General features: G+C 46.2%; 3 protein-coding genes across 19 annotated transcripts in view; 2 read left to right on the top strand and 1 right to left on the bottom strand.

Moving 5' to 3' along the window:
- Tada2a (transcriptional adaptor 2A) overlaps positions 1-10,928 on the top strand; it is a 79,656-nt gene extending 68,728 nt beyond the window's left edge. The window contains exons 17-18 of the transcript XR_009057414.1: positions 8,833-8,917; positions 10,902-10,928. The gene's annotated coding sequence lies outside the window, so the exon portion shown is untranslated. The remainder of the gene's footprint in view (positions 1-8,832; positions 8,918-10,901) is intronic.
- A 31-nt stretch (positions 10,929-10,959) lies between these two features.
- On the top strand, positions 10,960-12,166 carry Dusp14 (dual specificity phosphatase 14). The gene has a single exon (XM_057775294.1). It carries the CDS (start codon positions 11,004-11,006, stop codon positions 11,595-11,597), a length of 594 nt encoding a protein of 197 aa, XP_057631277.1. The 5' UTR covers positions 10,960-11,003; the 3' UTR covers positions 11,598-12,166.
- Positions 12,167-17,063: 4,897 nt separating this feature from the next.
- Positions 17,064-24,090, bottom strand: part of Synrg (synergin gamma) — a 79,875-nt gene continuing 72,848 nt past the window's right edge. For 6 of the 17 annotated variants that reach the window (XM_057773746.1, XM_057773751.1, XM_057773748.1 and 3 more), the window contains 3 exons: positions 21,919-22,029; positions 21,448-21,483; positions 17,065-20,175 (listed from right to left, as the gene is read on the bottom strand). In XM_057773746.1, coding sequence (XP_057629729.1) covers positions 20,044-20,175; positions 21,448-21,483; positions 21,919-22,029 — 279 coding nt within the window. In that variant the 3' untranslated portion in view covers positions 17,065-20,043. Of the gene's footprint in view, positions 20,176-21,447; positions 21,484-21,918; positions 22,030-24,090 lie in introns of all 17 variants that reach the window. The other 11 variants (XM_057773755.1, XM_057773759.1, XM_057773756.1 and 8 more) reach the window with 4 other exon arrangements.

Here is a 24,090-nt window from a genome sequence, read left to right as displayed (position 1 = left end):
GGTACTAAAAATAGAAGTCTTTAAAAGGCCTTAAGGGCCTCCTACTCCTGGTGAACACTTGCTTTGTACCAAGCCCTAACGGTGGAACTCAGTGTGTGAAGTGGGCATGAACTCAAACCCATCCTTGTTCAAGGTCTCTGAGGACAAGGACAGACACACACGCGTGTGTGTGTGCGCGTGTGCATGTCCCTAAGAGGCACAGAAGACAGCTGTACACAGTGTCTGTGATACTAGAATAATACAGGTGCCAATTCAAGTTTCTCTTTCCCTACATATTTAAAAGCAAATTAGGATACATTCGCTACAGAGGTGTCCTGCTTTCGGAGCACACTTGTTAGGCTTTGGTTTGCCTGTGTTTGGGTTTGCTGGCTGAAGTTAAAATTAGGGATGTGTGTGGGGGCGAGGAAGGAGAGAAATGAAGTCACTGCAAGACACTAAATTCTGGTCTGTATGAGTGCCTGTTAAATCTTTGTCCTGAGAGCTTAGATTCTGTGACCTAAGGTTCCAGCTGACCCAGGAGACCTTTTCTCCCAGTCGGAGGCATGGTGTAAGAATGAGTTCAGAGCACACGAGGGCCATGGTTCCTTTCTATTTCTTCTGTAAGGCACCTTAAAAAAACACTCTATAGTCCTTACGGTTTTTATTTATGTATGCCACAAATACTTTTTTTGCTTGTAAAAGTTTTTTTTTTTTCAGATCTGGCTTTCAAGAAAAGATGAGTGGGAAGGAGTGAAAATTCTATGCTTTGATAACCCTTGACCTTGCAGCTGCTGCCACAGTGCTTGCCAATGACTTGTCAGTGAGGCTGGCTCAGCTCCTGGGTACTTTAGTGGTGAAGCTGACAGGGAACATTTCCCGTCCGGTTTGTCAGCTTGTGGACGCCTCCTGCCATCTCAGTCTCTGGAGGAAAGGGCCCTTTTGAAATCTATGCTCAGTCAGGACCCAGATTGATGGTTTGTGGCAAGCTTTTTTTTTTTTAATTTATTTTTGAGATTATCATTTTTCCTTTTCCTGCAAGCCCTCCCATGTACTCCTTTTCTTTGAAACTCATGACCTCCTTTTTCCTTGTTGCATGTACCTCTGAATAGGTATATACACATGTACTCCTAAATATATTCTGCTCAGTCTGTAGAACCTTACTTGTATGGTTTCGGGGCTGCCTACTTGGCACTGGATAGCCAGTTGGTGTGCTCTTCCCTTGGAAAGACTATCTCAGGCTTTCCTGACTCCTTGGTCTTTTAGTTTGTAGCTGTAATGAGACAACTCTAACTAGAACATTCATTTGCATAGCAGAGAAGGCCTGGTGCGGCCTTCCTCTCCTGGGGGGAGGTGGTGAGGAGGGGAGAGGAGAGGGAGGAGGTAGGTTGCTGTGAGTGTGCCATAAGTGATTAGGTGAAATAAGTTTGGGGACAGTATTGTCCCCAAATTACCTATAATTTTGAAGTTGAGATTTTTTTCTTTCCCGTGAAGATTCAGCCAGGTCCAGGTTATATTGTTACCACTTGGGTGGTGGAGGCTGGAGGATCAGAAGTTCAGGGTCAAGTTGGGTGGTGGTGGTGGTGCACTCCTTTAATCCCAGCACTGTACTCAGGAGGCAGGCGGATCTCTGTGAGTCCAAGGCCAGCCTGGAATACAGAGTGAGTGCCAGGACAGGCTCCAAAGCTACAGACCCTGTCCAGAAAAACAAAACAAACAAATTCAAGGTCACCCTCTGGTAGACTGTGTCGCACCTTTGTGATGATGAGATTTTGACAGTCCTTTTTTATTTTGGGACAAGGTCTAATGTAGCCCAGGCTACCCTTAAACTCACTCTGTAGTCCAGGTCTTCAACTCCTGATCCTCCTACCTTGCCTCCCAGATGCTGTGATTATACAATATGGCTACCACTCTCTGCTTCCTAGCACCTGTCCCCTGTACCTTTAATGATCCCAGATTCCTGTAGACCAAGAACCCAGACCTTGTGCTGTAGGGACAGCTTGTATTTGCTTCTTAATGGCTAGGTCTTCAGTGGGCAATTAAAGTCAGGCGTGACGTGGAGCCTTGGGGCTAGGCTTGTGCTCAGCTGTCTTCCCTATCTTTGATCAGCTGGGACCTCCCTTGGGCTGCTGGTTGGAACGCCCTCAGCCTGTCACATGATAGCTGTTGAACTAGTTTGGGCTTCCTCACAGTAGCACCTGAGTTCTAAGAGTGGGTCCTGGTTAGAACCTCACCCGAGGCCTTCAAACCTGGGTTCCAGGGACACCAGTCCCAACCTGGGAGACAATGTCAACATTATTACACTGTATGTTAAATAACAGTAAATGCTGCCCTATGAATGAATGACTGCGAGATAAGCACCATGCTGGGTAGGAGTAAGGCCTAAAACTTCAGTTCTAGGTCAGGCTTGGTGGCGCACACCTGTAATTCCTGTACCTGGGATGGGGAGGCAAAAAATCTGAAGCTCAAGGCCAGTGTGTAGGCTGCAGGGATATCTTGTCTCAAAGTTAAAAAGATTTAAAAAGATTCCACCACATGCCTTTAATCCCAACACTCCAGAAGACAGATCTCTGAGTTCGAGGCTGGCCTGGTCTACAGAGTGAGCTCCAGGATAGGCTCCAAAGCAGAGAAACCTTGTCTCAAAAACCCCACAAACCCTTTTTCTCTTTAGGATTTTCAAAAGAGTCTCTGTGTAGCAGCTCTGGCTATCCTGGAACTCATTCCAGGATATCATTTGCAATGGGTTTAGCAAATGTGTCCACACAAGGTCGAGAAGATGGTCAGCTGGTCCCGCTATGCTATATAGGCATTGCTTGGTAGCTCCGTCGCACGCAGGGATTGTGGTGACTGAGCCAGTTGAACTGTCGAAAGTGTTCTGCTTTGAATTTGGATTTTTCTGAGATGGTATCTTACACTATAGTCCAGTTACTTGGTCCTCACGATAGCTAGGCTGGCCTCAAACCCACCGCATCTTCCTGCCTCAGCTTCCCAAGTTCTGGGATCCCAGGCGTTTTAGTTTCACGTGTACTGGGTGTATTTGCCCTCATCCAAGAACGCTGCTGTATTGTTTCATTAATATGGTGGCAAAAGCAAAATGACCTCAACCTCCTACCGTAGACTGTCAAGGTCCCGCTCAATCTGCTGACTTTTACAGTTAAAAGCAACTTGTGGATATCTTTTATTTCAACATAAATATTACACCATAGTTGTTAGAATTGTATTTTTTTTTAAAAAATTTGTTATGTATTTAGTGTTCTGTCTGCATGTATGTCTGCAGGCCAGAAGAGGGCAGCAGATCTCATTACAGATGGTTGTGAGCCACCATGTGGGTGCTGGGAATTGAACTCAGGACCTGGAAGAGCAGGCAGTGCTCTTCTGCTGAGCTGTCTCTGCAGCACCTAGAATTGTATTCTTAATGTTCTGTCAACTGTTTCCTTAATGAGAGATTATCAATCATGTTATGATTTTTAGGCTGAAGTGTGGGAGGTAGAGGTAAGATGATCAGGAGTTCCAGGTCAGCCTCAGCTACATAGTGAGGTGGGGGCTAACCTGAGCTACCTGAGACCCTGTCTCTGAAACTAGAGTGATTCTCAACTTTTCTTTTAGTGGTGCACACTTATAAGGTTTAATAGTGAAAATAGATGAGAAAAACAGTATTACTGCATAGGCTAAAATGTTTCTGTTTTAAAAGGAGTGACCTTAAGTGTTTCTTTTTTTTTTTTTTTTTACAGAACTAGATAGATGCTATCTACAGAAGGATAAAATGTGTAAAAAAGTAACAGTGTTGTAGGGGCTGGAGAAATGGCTCAGGGCTAAACATGCTTTTTGCTCCTGCAGAGGACCCACCTATCTCTAGCTCCTAGGGGATCCAGTAGCTGTCTTCTGGCCTCTGGACACGTGCATATACCCAGACAGACAAATCTCGTGTGTGTGTGTGTGTGTGTGTGTGTGTGTGTATACTTTTAATTCTATAACACCTATCCTTCCATCACCCCTCTGTCCCTCGGAAGTTCCTGAAGCTAGGAATATTTTATTATTTTGCTTATTTAAATTAAAATATAATATCACTTCTCCCTTTTCCTCCAACCTCTCTTATTTTCCATCTCTATTCTCAAATTGATATTCTCTCTCTATATATATACATATATGTACAAATATATAAATACAATCTGAGTCCATTTTTGTTTTGTGTGTATGGTTTCAGGACTGAAAACCTTTTTTTTAATTATTTTTTTTTTACTTTTTAATTTATTATGTATATAGTATTCTGGGCACCAGATCTCATTATAGATGGGTATGAGCCATCATGTGGTTGCTGGGAATTGAACTCAGGACCTCTGGAACAGCAGTCAGTTCTCTTAACCTCTGAGCCATCTCTCCAGCTCCAGGACTGATCACTTTGTAATGTATTACTAGTTATGGTGCTCATCCCTGGAAGCTGTCATTGGTTGCCATAGGTCTTTGTCTTGGGATGGCCCGTGTAAAAATTTACCTCTTCCTCGTTAGCATACCTATTGCTATCGTCATTGTTCAAGTCATGGTTGTGCAGCCATTTCTAAGAGGCAGTCACACAGCAGACTTCCTGGTTCTCTGGTTCTTAGAACTTTTCTGTTCCCTCTCTTGATGTTCCCAGAGCCATAGGTGCAGGAGCTGTGATGGACTGGGCTCCCTGCAGCCCACAGGTCTCCTGGGGTCCAGATGTGTTCTTCTGCAGTGAGCTCCATTTGCTGTAGAGAAGTGTCCCCAAAGGCAATAGCAAGAGTCTGTATTGTTTTTAGGAGCCATTTGAATCCTGACCAACATCCTAAAAGATTCCTTGTGATTAGTACCAGTTTGTAGTCTATGATTTGGGTTTTTGTTTTTTGTTTTTTGAGACAGGGTTTCTCTGTGTAGCTTTGGAGCCTGTCCTGGAACTCACTTTATAGACCAAGTTGGCATCAAACTGATGCTTCTGCCTCCCAAGTGCTGGGGTTAAAGGCGTGCATCACCACTGCCTGTCTATGATTCTTGTGAGGAACATTGTCAGCCCAAGTGACAGAACTTTGAATACATTATGTATATTTTTCTGTATATATACACATAACATGTATATAATACAACATGTGTATTACACATACATACATATTTGCGGTTCTCTCTAGCTTTCCTGCCCCAATGTAGCCACTTTCTGCATTTTTAATATGAGAAAAATAAGCACTTTTTGTTTTTGTTTTTTTTTTTTTTTTTTCGAGACAGGGTTTCTGTGGTTTTGGAGCCTGTCCTGGAACTAGCTCTTGTAGACCAGGCTGGTCTCGAACTCACAGAGATCCGCCTGCCTCTGCCTCCCGAGTGCTGGGATTAAAGGCATGCGCCATCACTGCCTGGCTTACCTTGGGCTTTTGTATTCTTTACACTTAGGCTCTGCCATTCTTAGAAGTGGGTCACACTAGGCTGCTTTTGCCCACTCAGGGACAGCGCCTTGTGTCCCTATGCCACGAGGAAGGCTCTGTGCCCCGAAGGGTGTGCAGGCAGGCCAGACCTCTTGTTTTGGATACTAGGTGACATGCAGGAGGAGTTTAGCTCATCTGTCAGTGTTTAAAGGGGTCCTGCTGCCGTCAGGACACTGTGACGAGGACACAGCGTCCCACACAGTTCCACAGAGAATCTGTGTGTGGTGCAGAGCTGGAGGACACTTTTGGGGAACTTTCCTGGCTTTATTTGCCTTCTTCAAATTGCAGTCATCCTGCCCTACCCAAACGTGAGTTTTCCATCATGTCGGGGCAAGGGGACTCTTGTCAGAGAAGTGTCTGTCTTACCTGCCCTCGGAGCACTCGCTGACAGAAGGTGTTTTTCTAAACCTTGTAGCCAGCTTTGGCATTTTGGAGCAGGTTTGCTGGCACAGACTGGCGGTGGCAGCAGGAACAGAGCATCGTGTCTGCCTTGCTTGGATTCTGCCTGGAGGACGCACAATCTGTCCTCCCTGTCCACGCTGAGTGCATGAGCAGTAAGGAGCGAAGCCTGGCCTCCAGCCTGGGCACCAGCTCCCCAGCTCAGGGCTGGCAGCCTCCTGGATGGCAGGATGATTTGGGAGAACACAGGCTGTGGAAATTTGAGTAGAGATTCGTCAGCACTTTGAGTTTTTTTGTTGTTTTTTGAGACAGGGTTTCTCTGTAGCTTTGGTGCCCATCCCCGAACTAGCTCTTGTAGACCAGGCTGGCCTCGAACTCCCAGAGATCCGCCTGCCTCTGCCTCCCAAGTGCTGTGATTAAAGGCGTGTGCCACCACCGCCCGGCTAGCACTTTGAGTTTTGCATTTATTGATTGCCACAGTGGTTTTGTTCGGGGAAGAGCTCACAGTCTGCACACCTTTACACCCCCACACACCATCCGCAGAGTACACTTGCCCCTGTCATCCTGCAGACCCCTGTGCCATGCATGGGGCAGCACTCTGAGCATCTTAGCCCTCGTAGGGTGTCCCGGGTGGTACCACATGGTACCCAGTGCTTCAGCGTCTCTCAGATTGCCCTGACCCACAGCAGCAGCAGCTAGGAAATTCAAGTTCTCCAGTCCTTCTCTGAACTGCTCTGAAACTGGGGCCAGTGGTCTAAGTCCTAACACCTCCCATGGGATTCTGACAGAAAAGTCACTGCATTGTGAGAGAACTGAACCTGGCTTTGGGTATAAGGTATCATGTAACCCAGGCTGGCCTCTGGGTTGCTACATAGCTGAGGATAATAATCTTGAACCCCTGATCTCCCTGCCTCCACCTCCCAAGTGCTGTGATTACAGGCACGAGCCACCTATATATGCTTGTTTGCCTGGATGGATGCATGCATGTATGCATGTACTCTATGCATTCCTGGTGCCCATAGTGGCCAGAAGAGGGCATCATATCCCTCCTAGAACAGGTTTGTGAGCTGCCTTGTGGGTACTGGAATGGCACCCTAATCCCTTACAAGAGCAGGGCATGGAGCTCTTAAATGCCAACTGGGCATCTGGTTCCCTGTGGTGGTGCTGGTGTTTTTACATTGCTAACTAACTTGTTGCGTGAGGCACACCACAGCTTGTGTGAAGGTCAGAGGACAACAACCCATTGTGTGGGTTCTGGGGAAGGAACTCAGTCCTCGGGCTCAGGGGAAGGCACTTTTACCTGCTAAGTTATCTTGCCAGCCTGAGGACTAACGGTGGATCTGAGGAGTCATGCATGCCAGGCAAGCGCTCCACCATAGAACTAAATCCTAGCCCCTAATTTTTTTTATTATATTCTCTGTTCTTTTGCTGGTTTGCAATGGAAACAAAGTGTAGCTCAGGCTATCCTTGAACTTATGATCCATCTGCCCCAACTTCCCAGTGCTGGGATGGGATTATGGGTTTGCCTCACCATGCCCAGCTTTCAAAACCATCTGCAAGTGTTAAATCTATGTCTCATTACTTCTAGGTATTTAACCAAGAGAGACCATTCATTCACACAAAGGCCTGGTTCTGAACATTATAGTGTTTTACTCAAAATAGCCTTAAGCTAAAAACAATGCAGTATTCATCAGCAGGTGAGCAGATAAAGAAACCACATGGTGTTTTTACACAGCTGAGTACCACTCATATCAAAAATGGAGTTCCGCCCAGCATCACTGAGTTGCATACTCTGCTCAAATCAGCCAGACACCCCCAAATCTACAGAACTCTTTTTTTTTTTTTTTTGGTTTTTCGAGACAGGGTTTCTCTGTGGTTTTGGAGCCTGTCCTGGAACTAGCTCTTGTAGACCAGGCTGGTCTCGAACTCAGAGAGATCCGCCTGCCTCTGCCTCCCGAGTGCTGGGATTAAAGGCGTGCGCCACCACCGCCCGGCAACAGAACTCTTATAGACAACTTCAAAGCTAAGTGTGGTGGCACATGCATGTAATCCCAGTACTCAAGAGAGTGAGGCAGGAGGATTAAGAGTTTAAGGCCAGCCTAGGCTACATAGATGGTTAGTAGTTAGCTAAGCCTAGTAAGATTCTGTCTCACATACACACAACTCAAAGTAAATGAGGTTGAGGCCTAAGAGGAATGGATTATAAAGGAACATTATTGAGTGGGGTGCCCAGGTATTTTGAAGGACCTGTGTCTGGAGTATTTGTGTCAACTGTCAGGTGGCACACTTGGTGGTTATGTCGGTTTGCACATCATTTACATGTGAGCAGAGCTGTGTGATGTTTATCTGGGTGAGACGGGGGTCTGTGGGATCTGCATGGGGGGGGAAGCCCTTTCTGGAGATGGACATGGTGCTTGTCGGGCTACAGAATGGACAGAGGCTAAAACGGGAACGAGGATGAACTTGCTTACTCTCCTCACAGCAGAGCCAGCTGGTGGCGCCGCTGCCTCTGGCGTTGCTGTGAAGCTGTCAGGGACCCACATCTGAAGATAATGCTCACTCCACACCACTTCTGTGCCCCACGTCACAGTCCATTGCCACCCCGTTCTTCCTGCTGTGACTTCAGGCTCAGGTCCTCATGTTCCTGGGGTGACGGTGGGTGCCAGGGAGGTCTTACAGAGGCCTAGAGAGCACGCTGATGCCGTCAGTGGTATGTGCTGTGGTCCCTGAATCACCTTTGCCAAAACTGTGCCTAATGCTTGCAGACCGGGTTTATGTCCCCGATACTTAGTTGGTATATCCCTTAAGTCACGTCAGAGATGTTCAGCAGACCCTGCTTTCAAAATCCATCGCATATTTGATTTTAGCAAAAACTCAGGAGGCAGAGGCAGGCAGAGCTCTGAATTTGAGGCCAGCCTGGTCTACAAAGAGCTAGTTCCAGGACAGGCTCCAAAGCTACAGAGAAACAAAAACCACAGGAGGAATGGCATGCGGCTCCCTAACTCACTGCATCCTTGTCTTCCTACAGATCTGATTTGTATACACTAACCACTGTTTACCTAAGACCTTCTGGATCCAGACCAAGGGCTGCAGCTCATTGAACTCCTCAGCACGTGAGTACCATAATGCTGCCGCTATGCAAGATGTTTGGCTGAGCACTCAGGTTTCCCGTGGCACCAGACGAGTGTTACACACTTAATCAGGACGCACAAACTAGGAAACATGGCTTGGCAGTGAGAGTGGTGTGTCTGAAATCTCAGGAAACCTTGAGGCATAGTCTCACTGAGTAGCACAGGCTGGCCTGGGACTCGCAATCCCCTGCTTGGCATATGCTGCCATGCCCAGTTCAATAATTTCCTTTTCTGTTGTTATAAATTTACGCCGATATTTTATAGTAAACACTTTACTAATGGGGAAACAGACTTCAGATACTGCACTTAATTAATGTTAATGCCAGCACATCCCTGAATCCAGCAGGATTTACCCAGAAGCTTCGAATTGGCAGAGGAGGGTAAGGTTATAATTACCGAGTCAGCTCAGCTAAATTCCTATTTAGCTGATTAACAGTAATAAAATTTTTGAAGATTGTGCCTGACCTTCAAAGGTGAGGATTTAACTCCCTTGGTGCTTACTAGCATGTTTGAGGCAGGCCCTGATTCACTCTCCAGCACTGTGTACATAAACACACACAATGACTGTGCCTTCAAGTTGCCTGGGATTATTTTCATTGGAAGGCTACAGTATTTTACTTAAATTTAATTGGACTTACAAAGTATTCATGGATCATAAAATGATAATGGGTGTCTTGGGCTGGTAAGATGGCTCAGTAGAGCCGGGCGATGGTGGCGCACGCCTTTAATCCCAGCACTCGGGAGGCAGAGGCAGGTGGATCTCTGTGAGTTGGAGACTAGCCTGGTCTACAAGAGCTAGTTCCAGGACAGGCTCCAAAACCACAGAGAAACCCTGTCTCGAAAAGCCAAAAAAAAAGATGGCTCAGGTAAGGGTATGTAACATGAGGGCCTGCTGCTTGTTGGGGTTTCTGTCCTGCCCAGTTCCCACAGTCGGTAAGCCTCAAAGAAATTACACAGTCTGCTCAGGCTTCGTATTAGCTCTTATTACTTATTAGCTCTTACAACTTATATTAACCCATTATTCTCATCTGTGTTAGCCACATGGCTCCGTACCTTTCAGCGGAGGCAGATCACTTCCTTCTTCCCAGAATTCTCCTGTTCTCATTGCCCCACTTCTACTTACTGTCTGGTTTTCCCACCTATACTTCCTGTCTGGCTATCAGCCAATCAGCATTTATTTAAAATATGACAATTCTCCCGCACCGAGGGTACTTGTTGCCAAGCCTGATAAAACCAAGTTCGATCCCCGAAACTCATAGTAGGAGAGAACCAAGCTTCACAACTTCCTCTGACCTCCACATGCCCCTCATACAGACACTCACACAAAAAATAAATACAAAAAAGTATTTTTAAATAGTAACGAACAAAGATGGCTTGGCTTTTTTATTTCTGCTAGCTTCCAACTTAGTTTTGTTATTCTATTAAGGTAGTTTATCACCTACCTTGTCTGATGGGACATCACTTTCAGACACCTTCTCCACAAGGTCTCCCTGTCTAGAATTCGGTGTGGGGAGGACCTGATGCTGTGTCTCTGGAGTACAGCCTTTTGGACTTCTGGGCAGGGACAGTAACTTAGTGATAAACGCACTTGCCTAGCCAGCTTCAGTCTGGGTTTGATCCCAGCCCTGAAAAATCAAGGAATGCCCTTCCTTCAGCAGGATTCTGCCAGATGGCTCTTCAGGAACCAGTTAGGCATGTTTTCTGTCTTTAACTTTCCTAAAAATAGGGTGACTATTTTCACTGAAGGGCTTTGAAGAAAAGAAAGCTTGGTTTTATATTGATTTTTACATATTGTCATTACAGGCTACATTTCCTAATAGTCAATAGAAAGGGATTTGTGTACTTCTACAAAGAATGCACTCTGCCTTAGAAAATAGCTTCCTAGCTCTTTCCCTTCCCGGTACTGGAAGCAGCTGTGGCAAATGAGTAGCGTGCAGTTCTGACATCAGATATCCGTGTCTTGTAGGAAGGAGGCTGCAGTCTTGAATTCCCTGGTGGAGGACAGACTTCACCATTCTTTGGTCTTGCCCCTCCGATGATGAAAGTGTGACTGACTGCTGGCATCTTCATGAGCTCCAGAGGTCACAGCACGCTCCCACGGACTCTCATGGCTCCTCGGAGGATGATTTCCGAGGGAGACACAGGAGGCATTGCTCAGATCACCTCCTCTCTCTTCTTGGGCAGAGGCAGTGTGGCCTCCGACCGGCACCTCCTCCAGGCCCGAGGCATCACCTGCATCGTTAATGCTACCATTGAGATCCCCAACTACAACTGGCCCCAGCTTGAATATGTTAAAGTGCCTCTGGCTGACATTCCTCATGCGCCCATTGGATTGTACTTTGACACTGTGGCTGACAAGATCCACAGTGTGAGCAAGAAGCATGGGGCAACCTTGGTGCACTGTGCTGCGGGAGTGAGCCGCTCGGCCACCCTCTGCATTGCGTACCTGATGAAATTCCACAATGTGTGTCTATTGGAGGCGTACAGGTGGGTGAAAGCCCGGAGGCCTGTCATCAGGCCCAACGTGGGCTTCTGGAAGCAGCTGATAGACTACGAGAACCAGCTTTTCGGGAAGTCGACCGTGCAGATGATAGACACACCCTATGGTGTCTTTCCAGACGTTTATGACTCCCGACACCTGATGCCTTACTGGGGGATTTAGTGCTGCCACAGCTGGCATCCGCAGCCCCTCAGCAGCACCAGCATCCGCCACACAGTCTTCTCCCTCTTCCTCTCTGGTTCTCCTGCCAGTGTTTCTACACTGGGTGTTTGCGTTTAAGAGACGTGGAGGGAAAACACTGCTAGTAAAATTTTTTAAAACTAGCATTTTGAAATAGCAAACATGAAAATCTTTAACTGGCCTTTAATCCTTTATAAGACCTGGAACAGTGTAGGATACTGTTCCTGCTTTCTTTCTGGTTCCCAAGCCTTTCGGAGCCTTGGCAGGTGCAGGAGGAGTCCATTGCAAAGATCGCCCTGGGCCTTGATTAACCCTCTAGAGACCAGCTTTGCCCGTGGCTGCTGGCTGGATAGATGTTTAAGGATATCAAGGCCAGCTTAGTCTCTACTGGATTAATTAGCCCGGTCCTTTCTTTTCCTCTGTTATTTAGCAATTCTATAAGTTAAGTTTAGTTGATAAGTGATTATGATGAAATCTGTTGCAAAGACCCTCTTGAAATCAGTGTGCCCTGGGATTATATTAGCATTATTTTTAATAAATCTATCTGCTTAACATAAGCCCTTTACGAATCATTTCAGGTGTGTGTGCATGTGTGTCAGTACTCAGACACTGTTCCGCTGTGGCCATTAGGATGCTCATGGTCCGTACTTAAAATAGAAACCCTGGTGGAATCATGTCAGCATTTCACACCCATGCAGAGAATCGGGAATCGGTATCATCAGCATGTGGGTGTAGGTGTGTCCAACCTGCAGCTCGTGAACAGATCCCAGGATAGCTGTGAATGTGGCCCCCACATCGTAGCAGACAAAAGTCACGTCACAATGTAAAAAGGTTGGGCACTTCCTGCTGGCAAACGCGCACGCACAAACACACACGAAAGGTGTTGCATTCCATTTTGTCTTGGTAAATCAAAGTGTCAAGTCTACCATCAAAGAAACAGAAGACATGCCTTTGCTCATCTAATAACACAAAACTTCTATAGTATAAGCAAAGAGCAATAGCCTTCCTTAGCTTTATTCCTTGTTTCACAATGAACCAGCTGCCACAGCCCATCAGGGTAGCAGCAGAAGTCTAACAAGCTTTCCTAGGTGACCGCTGGGAGGCCAGACAGCCTGTCTGAGAGGAGAGCCAGCCAGTGCTTTTTCATTTGACTTGCGGGGTAGCTGGTCATGTGTTCATGGAATGTCTGTTTTAGCAATACAAACATGCCAGTGACATATATAAATGATTTCTATCTTGCAAATTTTACTTTATTGCAATGCTTTTCCATCAATTTTACCTTGTTTTATGCTATTTATCCACCCTTCTATGCACACATCATAAACAGGAAATTTTAAAACAATTTGGAAAATCAGAGGAGCATACACGTAACATTAGCACATGACCAAAAGCAACGCAGAGAGACTGACTTTTCAGCATGAAGCCAAGCTTTAAGTCAGACAGAATAGGAACCCCATAGTAATCATTGTACTATAGAAAGAAAATACTTGCTGATATTCTTTGTTATTAAACTTTCCTACAAAAACCCTGGCAAGGGTTGGGGAGATGCCTTGGTAAAATGATTGCTGTGTAAACCATAAGGACCTGAGTTCATTCTCAGAACCCACATAAAAATGTCAGATATGCACTCTAGACCCTCAGCTCAGAAACCTGCTATAGTCTCCCTTCCCCTACCCCCACCTCCAGTGGATCACACAGATCTTCAGCTTCTAACCTCCACCCCTCACTCATTGCTTTATCCCACCTTTCCAGCAGGCACTCCCTGGGAATCCAGAGGCTACTCTTAACAGCAGAAGCACTCATGAGCCCTTTTTTTTATAGGCCACCACAACAGGTACAACAGAGGTTTTTTGTTTTTTGAGACAGGGTTTCTCTAGCTTCAGAGCCTGTCCTGGAACTGTCCTGGTCCTGTAGACCAGGCTGACCTCGAACTCACAGATCCGCCTGCCTCTGCCTCCTGAGTGCTGGGATTAAAGGTGTGCACCACCACCGCCTGGCTCCAGTTGAGAATTCTTTTTAATTTTTTTTATGATTTATTTATGTGCATTGGTGTGAAGGTGTCAGATCCCCTGGACAGACAGTTGTGAGCTGCCATGTGGGTGCTGGGAATTGAACCCCAGTCCTCTGGAAGAGCAGTCAGTGCTCTTAACCGCTGATCCATTTCTCCAGCCCACAGTTGAGAAATTTTTTTTTTTTTGGTTTTTCGAGACAGGGTTTCTCTGTGGTTTTGGAGCCTGTCCTGGAACTAGCTCTTGTAGACCAGGCTGGTCTCGAACTCACAGAGATCCACCAGCCTCTGCCTCCCAAGGGCTGGGATTAAAGGCGTGCGCCACCACTGCCTGGCGAGAATTCTTAAAAGAGGAAACTTGAAAGGCTTGGTGGTGCACGCCTTTAATCTCAGCACTCAGGAAGCAGAGGCTGTGAATTTGAGGCCAGCCTGGTCTACAGAGCAAGTTCCAGGACAGGCTCCAAAGCTACACAGAGAAGAAACCCTGTCTCGAAGCCCCCCCCCCCCAAAAAAAACAAATTAACATCCTTAGCCATCAGGGAAATGCAAATCAAAACTACTTTGAGATTTTATCTTATACCTGTCAGAATGGCTAAGATCAATAAAATAATGACAGCTCATGCTGGTGAGAGAAAGGGAAGGAACATTGGTCCCTTCCCTTGGTGGGAGTGCAAATTTGTGCAACCACTATGGAAATCAATGTGTTGGTTCCTCAGGAAGCTGGGAATCATTCTACCCCAAGATCCAGCTACACCACTCTTGGGCATAATAAACCCCAAAGACACTTCTACCACAGAGCTATTTGCTCAATCATGTTTATTGCTGCTCTATTCATAGTAGCCAGAAATTGGAGACAACCTAGATGTCCCTCAACAGAAGAATGGATAAAGAAAATGTCACACTTTTACACATTGGAGTACTACTCAGTCATTAAAAAAAATGAAATTCACAGGCAAATGGATGGAACTAGAAAACCCAGACCCAGAAAGACAAATATGCTAAGTATTCGTTTCTATGTGGATACTAGCTGTTAAGTCAATGACAATCAAGCTAAAGTCCATAGAACCACAGAGGCTGGGTATAGAGAAAGGGAGTAGTGGGTACGGACGGATCTTGTTAGGAAAAGGAAATAGAACAGATAGTTATGGACGGATGGGAGGGCTAGAACAGGAGGATCAAGTAGGGAAGAAGGAACAGAGGGTTAAGGGAGGGAGAATGGGGAGAGACAGCTAAAATTAGGGGCCATTTGAGGGGTGATATGGAAACCTAATACAGAGGAAGTTTCTTAAAATATATACATGCATGAAAGCGATCTCAATGAAATCATCAAATAACAGGGGAGAGAAAGTTCCAGCTGGACATCTTGTCACCAAATCAAGCTTTCAGTACCACGCCTGGGTTACATTTCATTGTGTTGACCAAAAGTGTCCCATGGGAATCCCCAAGCCAAAGCCACCTAGGCTGTTGCCAAGAGTATAGGTTGCTCTCCACAAACTGACAGCAAGGCCCCATTGCTGAAGACAACTACACAACTCATTTAACATGGAGAAGTTGAGTTGGTGCCTATATAGAAACCTTCATCCCTATGTTTTAGCATCTTTGGTACATGAAGGTACTTGGCACACTGCCAAAAGAGAAGCATAAACACCAAGGAAGCCATAAATCCTGTTATCTACAATGGTGTCCTACCTGCAAGATATGCTAGGGCAATGGTGGCACAAAGCTTATGGGAGTAACCAACCGATATCTGGTTTGACTTAAGACCCACTCCACAAGATGGAGCCCATACCCAACACTATTTGGGTGACCAAGAATCTAGACAGCCCAGGGACCTAGGGAGGGCTCTGGGAACCTCATGGAAGAGGAGGCAGAAAGAATGTAACAACCACCATTTCCTCTAAATCAACATAAGCGAAGTTCATATGAACTCAGGGAATGAGGCAGGACGCAGAGGGCCTGCACGGGTCTGCATCAGGGCCTCTGCATGCATATTGTGGTTCCTACTTTAGTGTTTCTATGGATTCCTGAGTGTGCGAACGAGTGGGTTCTGATTCTTGTGCCTTCTCTCAGGCTCTTTTCCTTCTGTTTGCCTTGTTCTACTCTGATGTGTTAGTTTTTGCTTTATCTTATTATACTTTATTATTTCCCCTTAGAAGCCTGTTTGTTTACTAATAAGAGATAGAAAGGGAGTGGATCCAGATTGGGGGGGGGGCGGGAGAGATGGGGAGGAACTGGGAGTAGAGGAAGGGGAAACCATAATCAGGGTATATTATGTGAAAAAAAATTAATATCAATAGCCGGGCGATGGTGGTGCACGCCTTTAATCCCAGCACTCGGGAGGCAGAGGCAGGCGGATCTCTGTGAGTTCGAGACCAGCCTGGTCTACAGAGCTAGTTCCAGGACAGGCTTCAAAAAGCCACAGAGAAACCCTGTCCCGAAAAACAAAAACAAACAAAAAAAATTAATATCAATAAAAGGGAGAAGAATAAAGAAGAAATGCCAGGTGTGGTGACACACTCTTGTAATCTCAGGGCTGGGGAGGTGGACACAGCAGGATCCCTGGGGCTTTTTAGTCAGTCAGCCAGGCCTACTTAATAAGTTCCAGGCCATCTCTCCCTTTTCCCCCTGCTACCCCTTTCTCCTCCCTGCTCTGCTCCTGGCTCCCTCCCTACCTGGGGAATGACACCCAAGGCTGTTCTTTTGACAGGAACATACAGACATAGAAACAACCCCCTTCCCGCCCGCTCTAAAGGCATCCAGGTAAACATTAGCACTGGGAAGTAGCTAAGGTGTCCTGAGCACCTGGGAGTCTAGCGCCTTCCTAAGGTGCTTTGCTCTGTGTTCATTCTAGTGACCTCATCTATGGAATCCTAACCCAGCAAAGAAAAGGGCCATAGTCCAGGGTGTTTCCTGTTAGAGAGGGGGTGGCTTAGAACAAGCCTGAGAAGATGAAATGCCCGGTTCTACAGCACATAAACACAGCAATCAGAGTAGTGTTTATGAAGATGTAGACAGAGGAGGGAAAGGCTGCACCATCCTTTACCATATGGGACCGCATTCCACATCACACACAAGGCAGTTTCATGACTTGTGACATTCACCAGATTAACTCGGCCACAGCTATGACATGAGAGGTGAGTGCTCTTTAAGTCCCCTGCACTAGATTCAACACAGAAAGAATGAAACTGGTAAATTTTCATTATTATAATGAAAAGTATTTATAAAGTTACTTTTTTTTTTTTTTTTTTTTTTGGTTTTTCGAGACACGGTTTCTCTGTGGTTTTGGATCCTGTCCTGGAACTAGCTCTTGTAGACCAGGCTGGTCTCGAACTCAGAGAGATCCGCCTGCCTCTGCCTCCCAAGTACTGGGATTAAAGGCGTGCACCACCACCACTCGGCTATAAAGTTACTTTTAAAAAAACACAGCGAACTGTTTCACTAAGCCCTATTTCCTTGGCTGGACTTAGGAAGGAGGGGGCTTTGCAATATTATTTGGTGAACCCTTTTCCAGAGAAATGGTACCCAACCTAGACATAAAACCAGGCTACACACATCTTGACCTGAATTGTGACATCTGCTGGGATGTCTACAGCAGGCTTCAAGGACCCCTTCTTTGTGACAAATGACTGAAAACATCACAGTTCATCCATTAACAAAAGGTATCTGACCTCGAAGGTACTTAGGAGAATTCTCAGAGCAGCCCCTGGTACAAAGCAAGCATTTCCAATTTCTGTTTTTAAGAAATCTTTTAGATGATACATAGATAGAAAAACAGGAAATAAGACCAAAAATAAAAACAAAGAAAAACCCAAACACCCAAAATATGTATAGCAACACAAAACATGAATTTAACAATGTGTCTCCCAGATGAAATGCTGACTAGCAGACACAGCAAAGGAAAGCAGAGATAATATCTGAGCACGCCTTGAGCCTCTGCTGTCTCGAACATGTCCAGACACAGGTCACACGCCAACCCCAGGAACAGAAAGGCAAGGCATGGCTCCCAAACCCAGCAGTGCTTATTAATCCCATTCAAGAGGCGGGTGAAGCTGCCTGACACAATGCACAGCTTGGAGATAAGTAACCTTGGTTACTGTTTCCAAGGACACTGGGCTCGTGGCTAACAAGAGAGCTGAGGTGAACCTGAATGCAACGTGAGTCATTTTAATCCATGCACACAAAGAAAATCAGTCGACTAATGTTCTCCACGCCCCCAAGTCCCGGTGTGGGGATCTAGCTGAACATCTGAAGCACTACACAGACAGTACTTCTGTCTATGTTCACTGCATTTTCCTCTGCACCTCCTTACCCTATGGTAAGGAGTTTTAACCGAGGCATTCTGGAATGAATCTACAAGTGGAGACAACCTAGCTAACAGGTACTTAAGATGCCATGCATACAGGCCACTGTGCAGACAATACTTCACCGGGAGCATTCTTAGGCTAAGGTCAGTCCTATTACTGGTTTTTATGAGGGAATAATCTAGAATACAGACTGGAGGGTCTGACTGCTACCCTCGGCTATGGCAGGACAGTAATGGGGCTGTCTGAGAGCCGGCTGAAAACCAACCCACCTGTGTGTGCCATCTTCACACCTTCACACTCCACCAGCCCCAGGGAGGGAACGGCCTTGTGGTCACAATGCAGACAGCAGTCTGAATGTTAGTAGCTCGGATGACGTCATCTGGAACAGATGAGTAAACGGCTTGGACTCATCCGGACGCTCTTCTCCCTGCACCCTGATCTACAGCATGGCCAAGGAGAAGCTGTGCCAAGTGTTGGAAATGACCTGCATCTTGGAGAAAAGACACAAGGTACCAAGATGGACCACCACAGAATCTCCTCAAGTTTTGTCCTGGAAGGGGAAATGGTGAATTATGTAGAAGCAGCAGAGAGATAGACTAAAGCCAGTGTTTTAGATTTCTAAATAAAGACTAAATCAAGTCAGTGAAGCATGTACGCCCCGAAGTCCTTCCCAACACATAAAACCAACAGCCAGAGAGACGGAGAGACGCTGACCCAGACTGCTCAGCTTCTCCTGGAAGTTACACACCGTTTAACCACTGAAGCTTCAGGTCTCTTAGATTTATGCATTTTGTTTACATGACAAATTCCTACACCAGCCTTTTCATTTGAAAATTCAGTGCTGTTGCTAACTGCTTTTCTCTGCTACATGCATGTGTTTCTCCAACACACGTACACACATGCGCACACATACACACACCTTACGGCTCCTTTCACTAGGCCAGTGGTTCCCAACTTGAGGGTCATGATGGAGGGGCTCACAGGGTCACATGTCAGGATCCTGCACATCAGATATTCACATTACGATTCATAACAGCAAAATTACACTTCTGAAGTAGCGATAAAAATAATTTTGATTGGAGGTCACCACACCATGAGGAACTGTATTAAAGGTCACAGCGGTAGGAAGGTTGAGAACCACCCACTAGGCCCAGAATTCCACTCTCACAGTGGGTTCATTCTCGGGTCTCTCCTGAAATACTGCAAAGTCCAGATGACCTATGCAGTCATCTTTGGGAATGTGGAGAGAGGTCAATATGAAGAGATTTCATTTCATGGCTCTTACAGATTTTGTTTGGAGGAAAAATACCATGCTTTGTGTTAGTCCTGACGCTGAGATAAAACAGCGGGATCTCAGTAAAGGGTTGTGCAGCCAGACACAGGCCCTGGGCTCTGTCAAAGCAGGAGGGTCTCCTTGAGAGTTGCCTTTCAGGGAAGGAGAAGAGGGTGAGGGTTGACAGGAGGTGGAGACAGGTACAGAGCGTCAGGTTAATCACAATCCCCTTTATTCATTTCAAGCATCTACAAGCTAAATGCAGAGAAATGTGTCCTGCTTCATGGGACCTGGAGACAAACTGTGGATTCCAGGCCTAGGATAATTTATTTTTTCTTTTGTTAATTTTTCACATTTTAAACACTTCAGCAGCAGATTAGTCCTCACAGAAACTGTGATCCACACTGTAAAATATCTTACGGGAATAAGAGAAACAGAGTAGGGGGCACAAATCTATGACCCGGCACTTGGGAGGCAGAGACAGGATTTCTACAAATTCAAAGTCAGCCAGGGGCATGCTTCAAAATCCTATCCTAAAAAAAATCAGACCAACATTAACGTCAACAAAAATCGGAAAATCAGAGGAGAAAGTAAACAAGCATCCAGTGCCACATGTGGTTTAGGTCTAGCACTTCACCTCAAGTCTCAAAGGGAGCAGGGGGACGTGCTGGTCAGAGGCTGCCTCTCCATTGCAGTCTCTCCACCCCACCTCTTGGGGAATGCTTTAAAGACACGGATGGGAAGGAACTGTGCAGCACTTGCATCCTGTTTACTGATCCTTGTCACCCCAAGTCATGCGACAGAAACAACCAAAAATCAGCTGGAGCTTCACTGAGCAGCTTTTCAGAGAAGGTCTGGCAGGAGGAGGCCAGGAGGCTTGGGTTCAACACAGTTGATCCAGAAGTTGGCACAGCTGGCGTGGTACTGGTGTCCTCCATAGGCCAGCTTGAAACTGTCTGTTTCCGAGTTGAATGCCTGCCAGAAATAGACACAGGTCAAGTCAGGTTCTCCTTTCATCTGAGTGTTTGTTAGCAGCCACTGCGGGCAGTTCCCAGGTTCACAGAGGCTGGGGCCCGAATGGCACACACAGACAAAAGCTGAGCAGGTGGCTATAGGATTCAAGTAGGAAAGTCTTATTTATTTATTTATTTTTACTGCTAATTAAAGGTATAAAAGTCAGTACCATTCAGCCTAGTTTCAGCAAAGGGCCCAGTCTTCACAGAAAAGGTGGGTGGTCGTTACAGGAGAGACGGATGAGCAAGACACAGAATTAAAATAGCCAAGGGCTGTGGGTAATTGATTCCCTTACTTTAAAGGCCACCCTCCCTGGAGGCTGCCATGACTGTAACATGTGGCCCCTTAGAGTTCCATGGCTGATTACAGTCCTATCAGGACTGAAAACATTTAAAAGATCTAGAGATCGGGCTGGAGAGATGGCTCAGTGGTTAAGAGCATTGCCCTCTCTTCCAAAGGTCCTGAGTTCAATTCCCGGAAACCACATGGTGGCTCACAACCATCTGTAATGAGGTCTGGTGCCCTCTTCTGGCCTGCAGGCATATACACAGACAGAATATTGTATACATAACAAATAAATGAATAAATATTTAAAAAAAAAAAGAACTAGAGATCAACCTGTGGGCCATGACCCACTCTGGGGTTGCATATCAAATATTTACATTATGGTTCATGAATTAGCAAAATTACAGTTCCGAAGTAGACAGGAAATGATTGTATGGTTGGGGGTCACCACAGCATGAGGAAATTGCATTAGGAAGGTTGAGAACCAATGGTCCGATGCCGCTGAGAGCTGACAACCGAGTGAGTGACAGCCGTCCCTCTCAGCCGTAGCTCCAGTTAAACATTTTGCAGTTTGTTTTCTTAAACACCACGGAGAAAATCTTAAAACCAGAATGATTTGTTTCTATCTGTCATCCTCTAAATCCTGAAGCTCTCCCATCTCATTCTGTACGTCACTACAACTTCTAGTCTTCCAGAAGGTGCTAGTTTGTGGCAGAGAAAGATAATGACAACACCAGAAGCTGATTAGCAGCTACAAGCATGCAAGCAAGACAGCAGTGGCTCCACAGAGACACGTTAGTTGATTTGATCAAACATTATGGGGACAAAAACGAGTCAGTAGAGGATTCACGATCGGCACAGTCCAGGACGACAACAGAATTGTCTGTTGACCTCTTAACACACAAGACTGAAATGGAGACACTAAGGTAACCTGTAACTGGCTCATACTTTTTTAGGCTGTTCTTCTGCAGGCTTCTCTTCTCTCTGAAATGTTGAAACCATATGGTCAAAAAAAAAAAAAAAAGAAAGAAAGAAAGAAAAAGAAAGACAGAAAGAAAGAAAGAAAGAAAGAAAGAAAGAAAGAAAGAAAGAAAGAGAGAAAAGAAAAAGGCCCTAGAACAGGCCTGTTGCCTCCAGGTAAATCCACACAGCATGGCATTTTTCCCCCACCCAGTGCATGGCGTGCTGTGGAGGCCCTGGGAACTGCAGGCTCAGCAGGGAGGGAAGACTCCATCCACTCCCTCAGCAGCTTTTCCACTACCCTGTACAAAAGACCACATCTGCTTCTATAGAACTTTCTAGACTTCGAAATCCCCAGCTCTGGTCACAGAGCTTGCTGTAAAGTGGGCTCCCTGTGGCTGTCCCTCAGATCACGTGAGGGATGAACCTTGTCACTTGAAGGGGAAGGCGAGAACTTACCCGGCTCCTGGAGTCCACATTTAAGAGACACACCCCACAGGCCAGCTCCTGAGCGTTTTTAATCCCAGGCCGTAACATACAGGAGGAAAAATCCAGTGAATTTTCATCCGGCTGAGGATGACAGGAAAGACTGGGTAAGGACATAGCGGTTTCAAAGGCTGTGTAGGTCAACTATAAAATGAAGTCAGCTAGTAACAACTGCTCAGTTTCCCAGATCTGCCAAGCAGCTGCTATGTCCTGGCTGCTAGCAATGCCAGTGGGAAGAAAACCACTCCCTACTCTTGGGGACCTCACTGTCTGCAGTGGAGCTGGGGGGTGTCAAGCAGTGCAAGGCTTTTAATGCTACAGTGCTTACTTTGGGGTAAGTATTGGGTATCCAGGCACTCGACAGGGCACTTAAGGCTTCCTGGAACTCACAATCATTCTGCCTGAGTATTGATGACACTATGGAAGGTGATGGGTCAATGGGGTGATGAGTTGGAGGCAGTGGAGAGGGGAAGGATGTCTCACACACAAGCAGCACAAAGCAGACATCTGAGCAAAGTCCAGCTATGAGGAGAAATCGAGGGTGGGAGCCAAGCCAAGGTGGGCATGAGGCTAGAATACCAAGAACCAGAAAGGAATAGAAGGAGGTGGGACAGCATCACGGGCACAACCCTGTCTTCTGTGGTAGTGTCAGCAAGAGACTGGAGTGGCGGTCCTCAAGGCACGGCTTCAGTAGGATGACTGCTAAGACAGCAAAGGGAGAGGGCAGGAGGGCTCACGGAAGGGTTGAGAAGGGGTGGACTCTACAGGCTGTGGGCATGTACAGGACAGAAAGGACAAGGCTTGGGTAGCTGAGAAGATCCACTTTAGGCGCAAGGACAGAAGAGAGCATAGTTTGGTTCAGGCTGAGTTGCAGCTGCTCAGGTCAGAAGTGTAGGTGGTGGCCACAGAGCCCAGCTAAGGCTGAGAGAGACAGCAGATGGAGTAACCGCCTGCAGGCCTGTGCTAATATGCTCGGCTCTTTACAGGTATCATCCAGTTATTCTTCCCCAATCTATGAAATATGGGGAACGCAGTGAAGTGATTAAAGGCGCAGGTCTCAATTTTGAAAAAAAGCTGTCAATTTCTTTTTTTTTTTTTTTTTTTTTTTGGGTTTTTCGAGACAGGGTTTCTCTGTGGTTTTGGAGCCTGTCCTGCTGTCCTGGAACTAGCTCTTGTAGACCAGGCTGGTCTCGAACTCACAGAGATCCGCCTGCCTCTGCCTCCCGAGTGCTGGGATTAAAGGCGTGCGCCACCACCGCCCGGCTAAAGCTGTCAATTTCTTAAAGATTAAATACGCATTTGCTATATGTGCCTTCAACTTTATTCCTGGATATTTATCTAAGAAAAGGCAAAATATGTCAACAAAAAAGCATTCATAGTAACTGTATCCAAATTAGCCAAATCTGGCACTAACATGTGTCTAGTAATAAGATGGATAAACAAGTTGGGGGCATTAATGGACTACTACTCACAGGGAGCAAAGTGACATTTCATCAACATGACTGCATTTCAATATTGTGCTCCTAAGCTCTGGGAAGCAGATCCGTGGCGGCACTGGGAATCAGAACAGGGGTTGACTATGAAAGCCCTACAGTGAACTTTAGGCAGGGACAGAAACAGTCTGAATATTTTCCAGGCCTTCAGGTCCGTGTGGCCCAGGATCTTAATTACAGCACTCGGGAGGCAGAGGCAGGCAGGCAGGCAGGCAGGCAGGCAGGCAGGCAGGCAGGCAGGCCTCAGTGACTTGGAGGCCAGTCTGGTTTATACAGCAAGTTCCAGGAAAGCCAGCACGGCATGGCGAGACCCAGTCTTAAAAAACCAAAGCAAACCAAACAAACAAAACCCCTTGAAAACCAAAACAGCAGGAGAGAATGAATATCTGTTCACCTTATTAAAAATTCCCTGTCAAAGCCGGGCGATGGTGGCGCACGCCTTTAATCCCAGCACTCGGGAGGCAGAGGCAGGCGGATCTCTGTGAGTTCGAGACCAGCCTGGTCTACAGAGCTAGTTCCAGGACAGGCTCAAAAAGCCACAGAGAAACCCTGTCTCGAAAAACCAAAAAAAAAAAAAAAAAAAAAAAAAAAAAAAAAAAATTCCCTGTCAAAGGATTTTCACAGAACATATAATTTTTTTCATTTTTGCCCA

Source organism: Chionomys nivalis, chromosome 7, assembly GCF_950005125.1.
Source record: "Chionomys nivalis chromosome 7, mChiNiv1.1, whole genome shotgun sequence".
Taxonomy (NCBI): Eukaryota; Metazoa; Chordata; class Mammalia; order Rodentia; family Cricetidae; genus Chionomys; species Chionomys nivalis.
This window is presented reverse-complemented; position numbering and strand designations above follow the sequence as displayed.

Bases quoted from the DNA above. Each gene is read 5' to 3' on its own strand.
- Dusp14 (XM_057775294.1), top strand. From the start codon at position 11,004: ATGAGCTCCAGAGGTCACAGCACGCTCCCACGGACTCTCATGGCTCCT.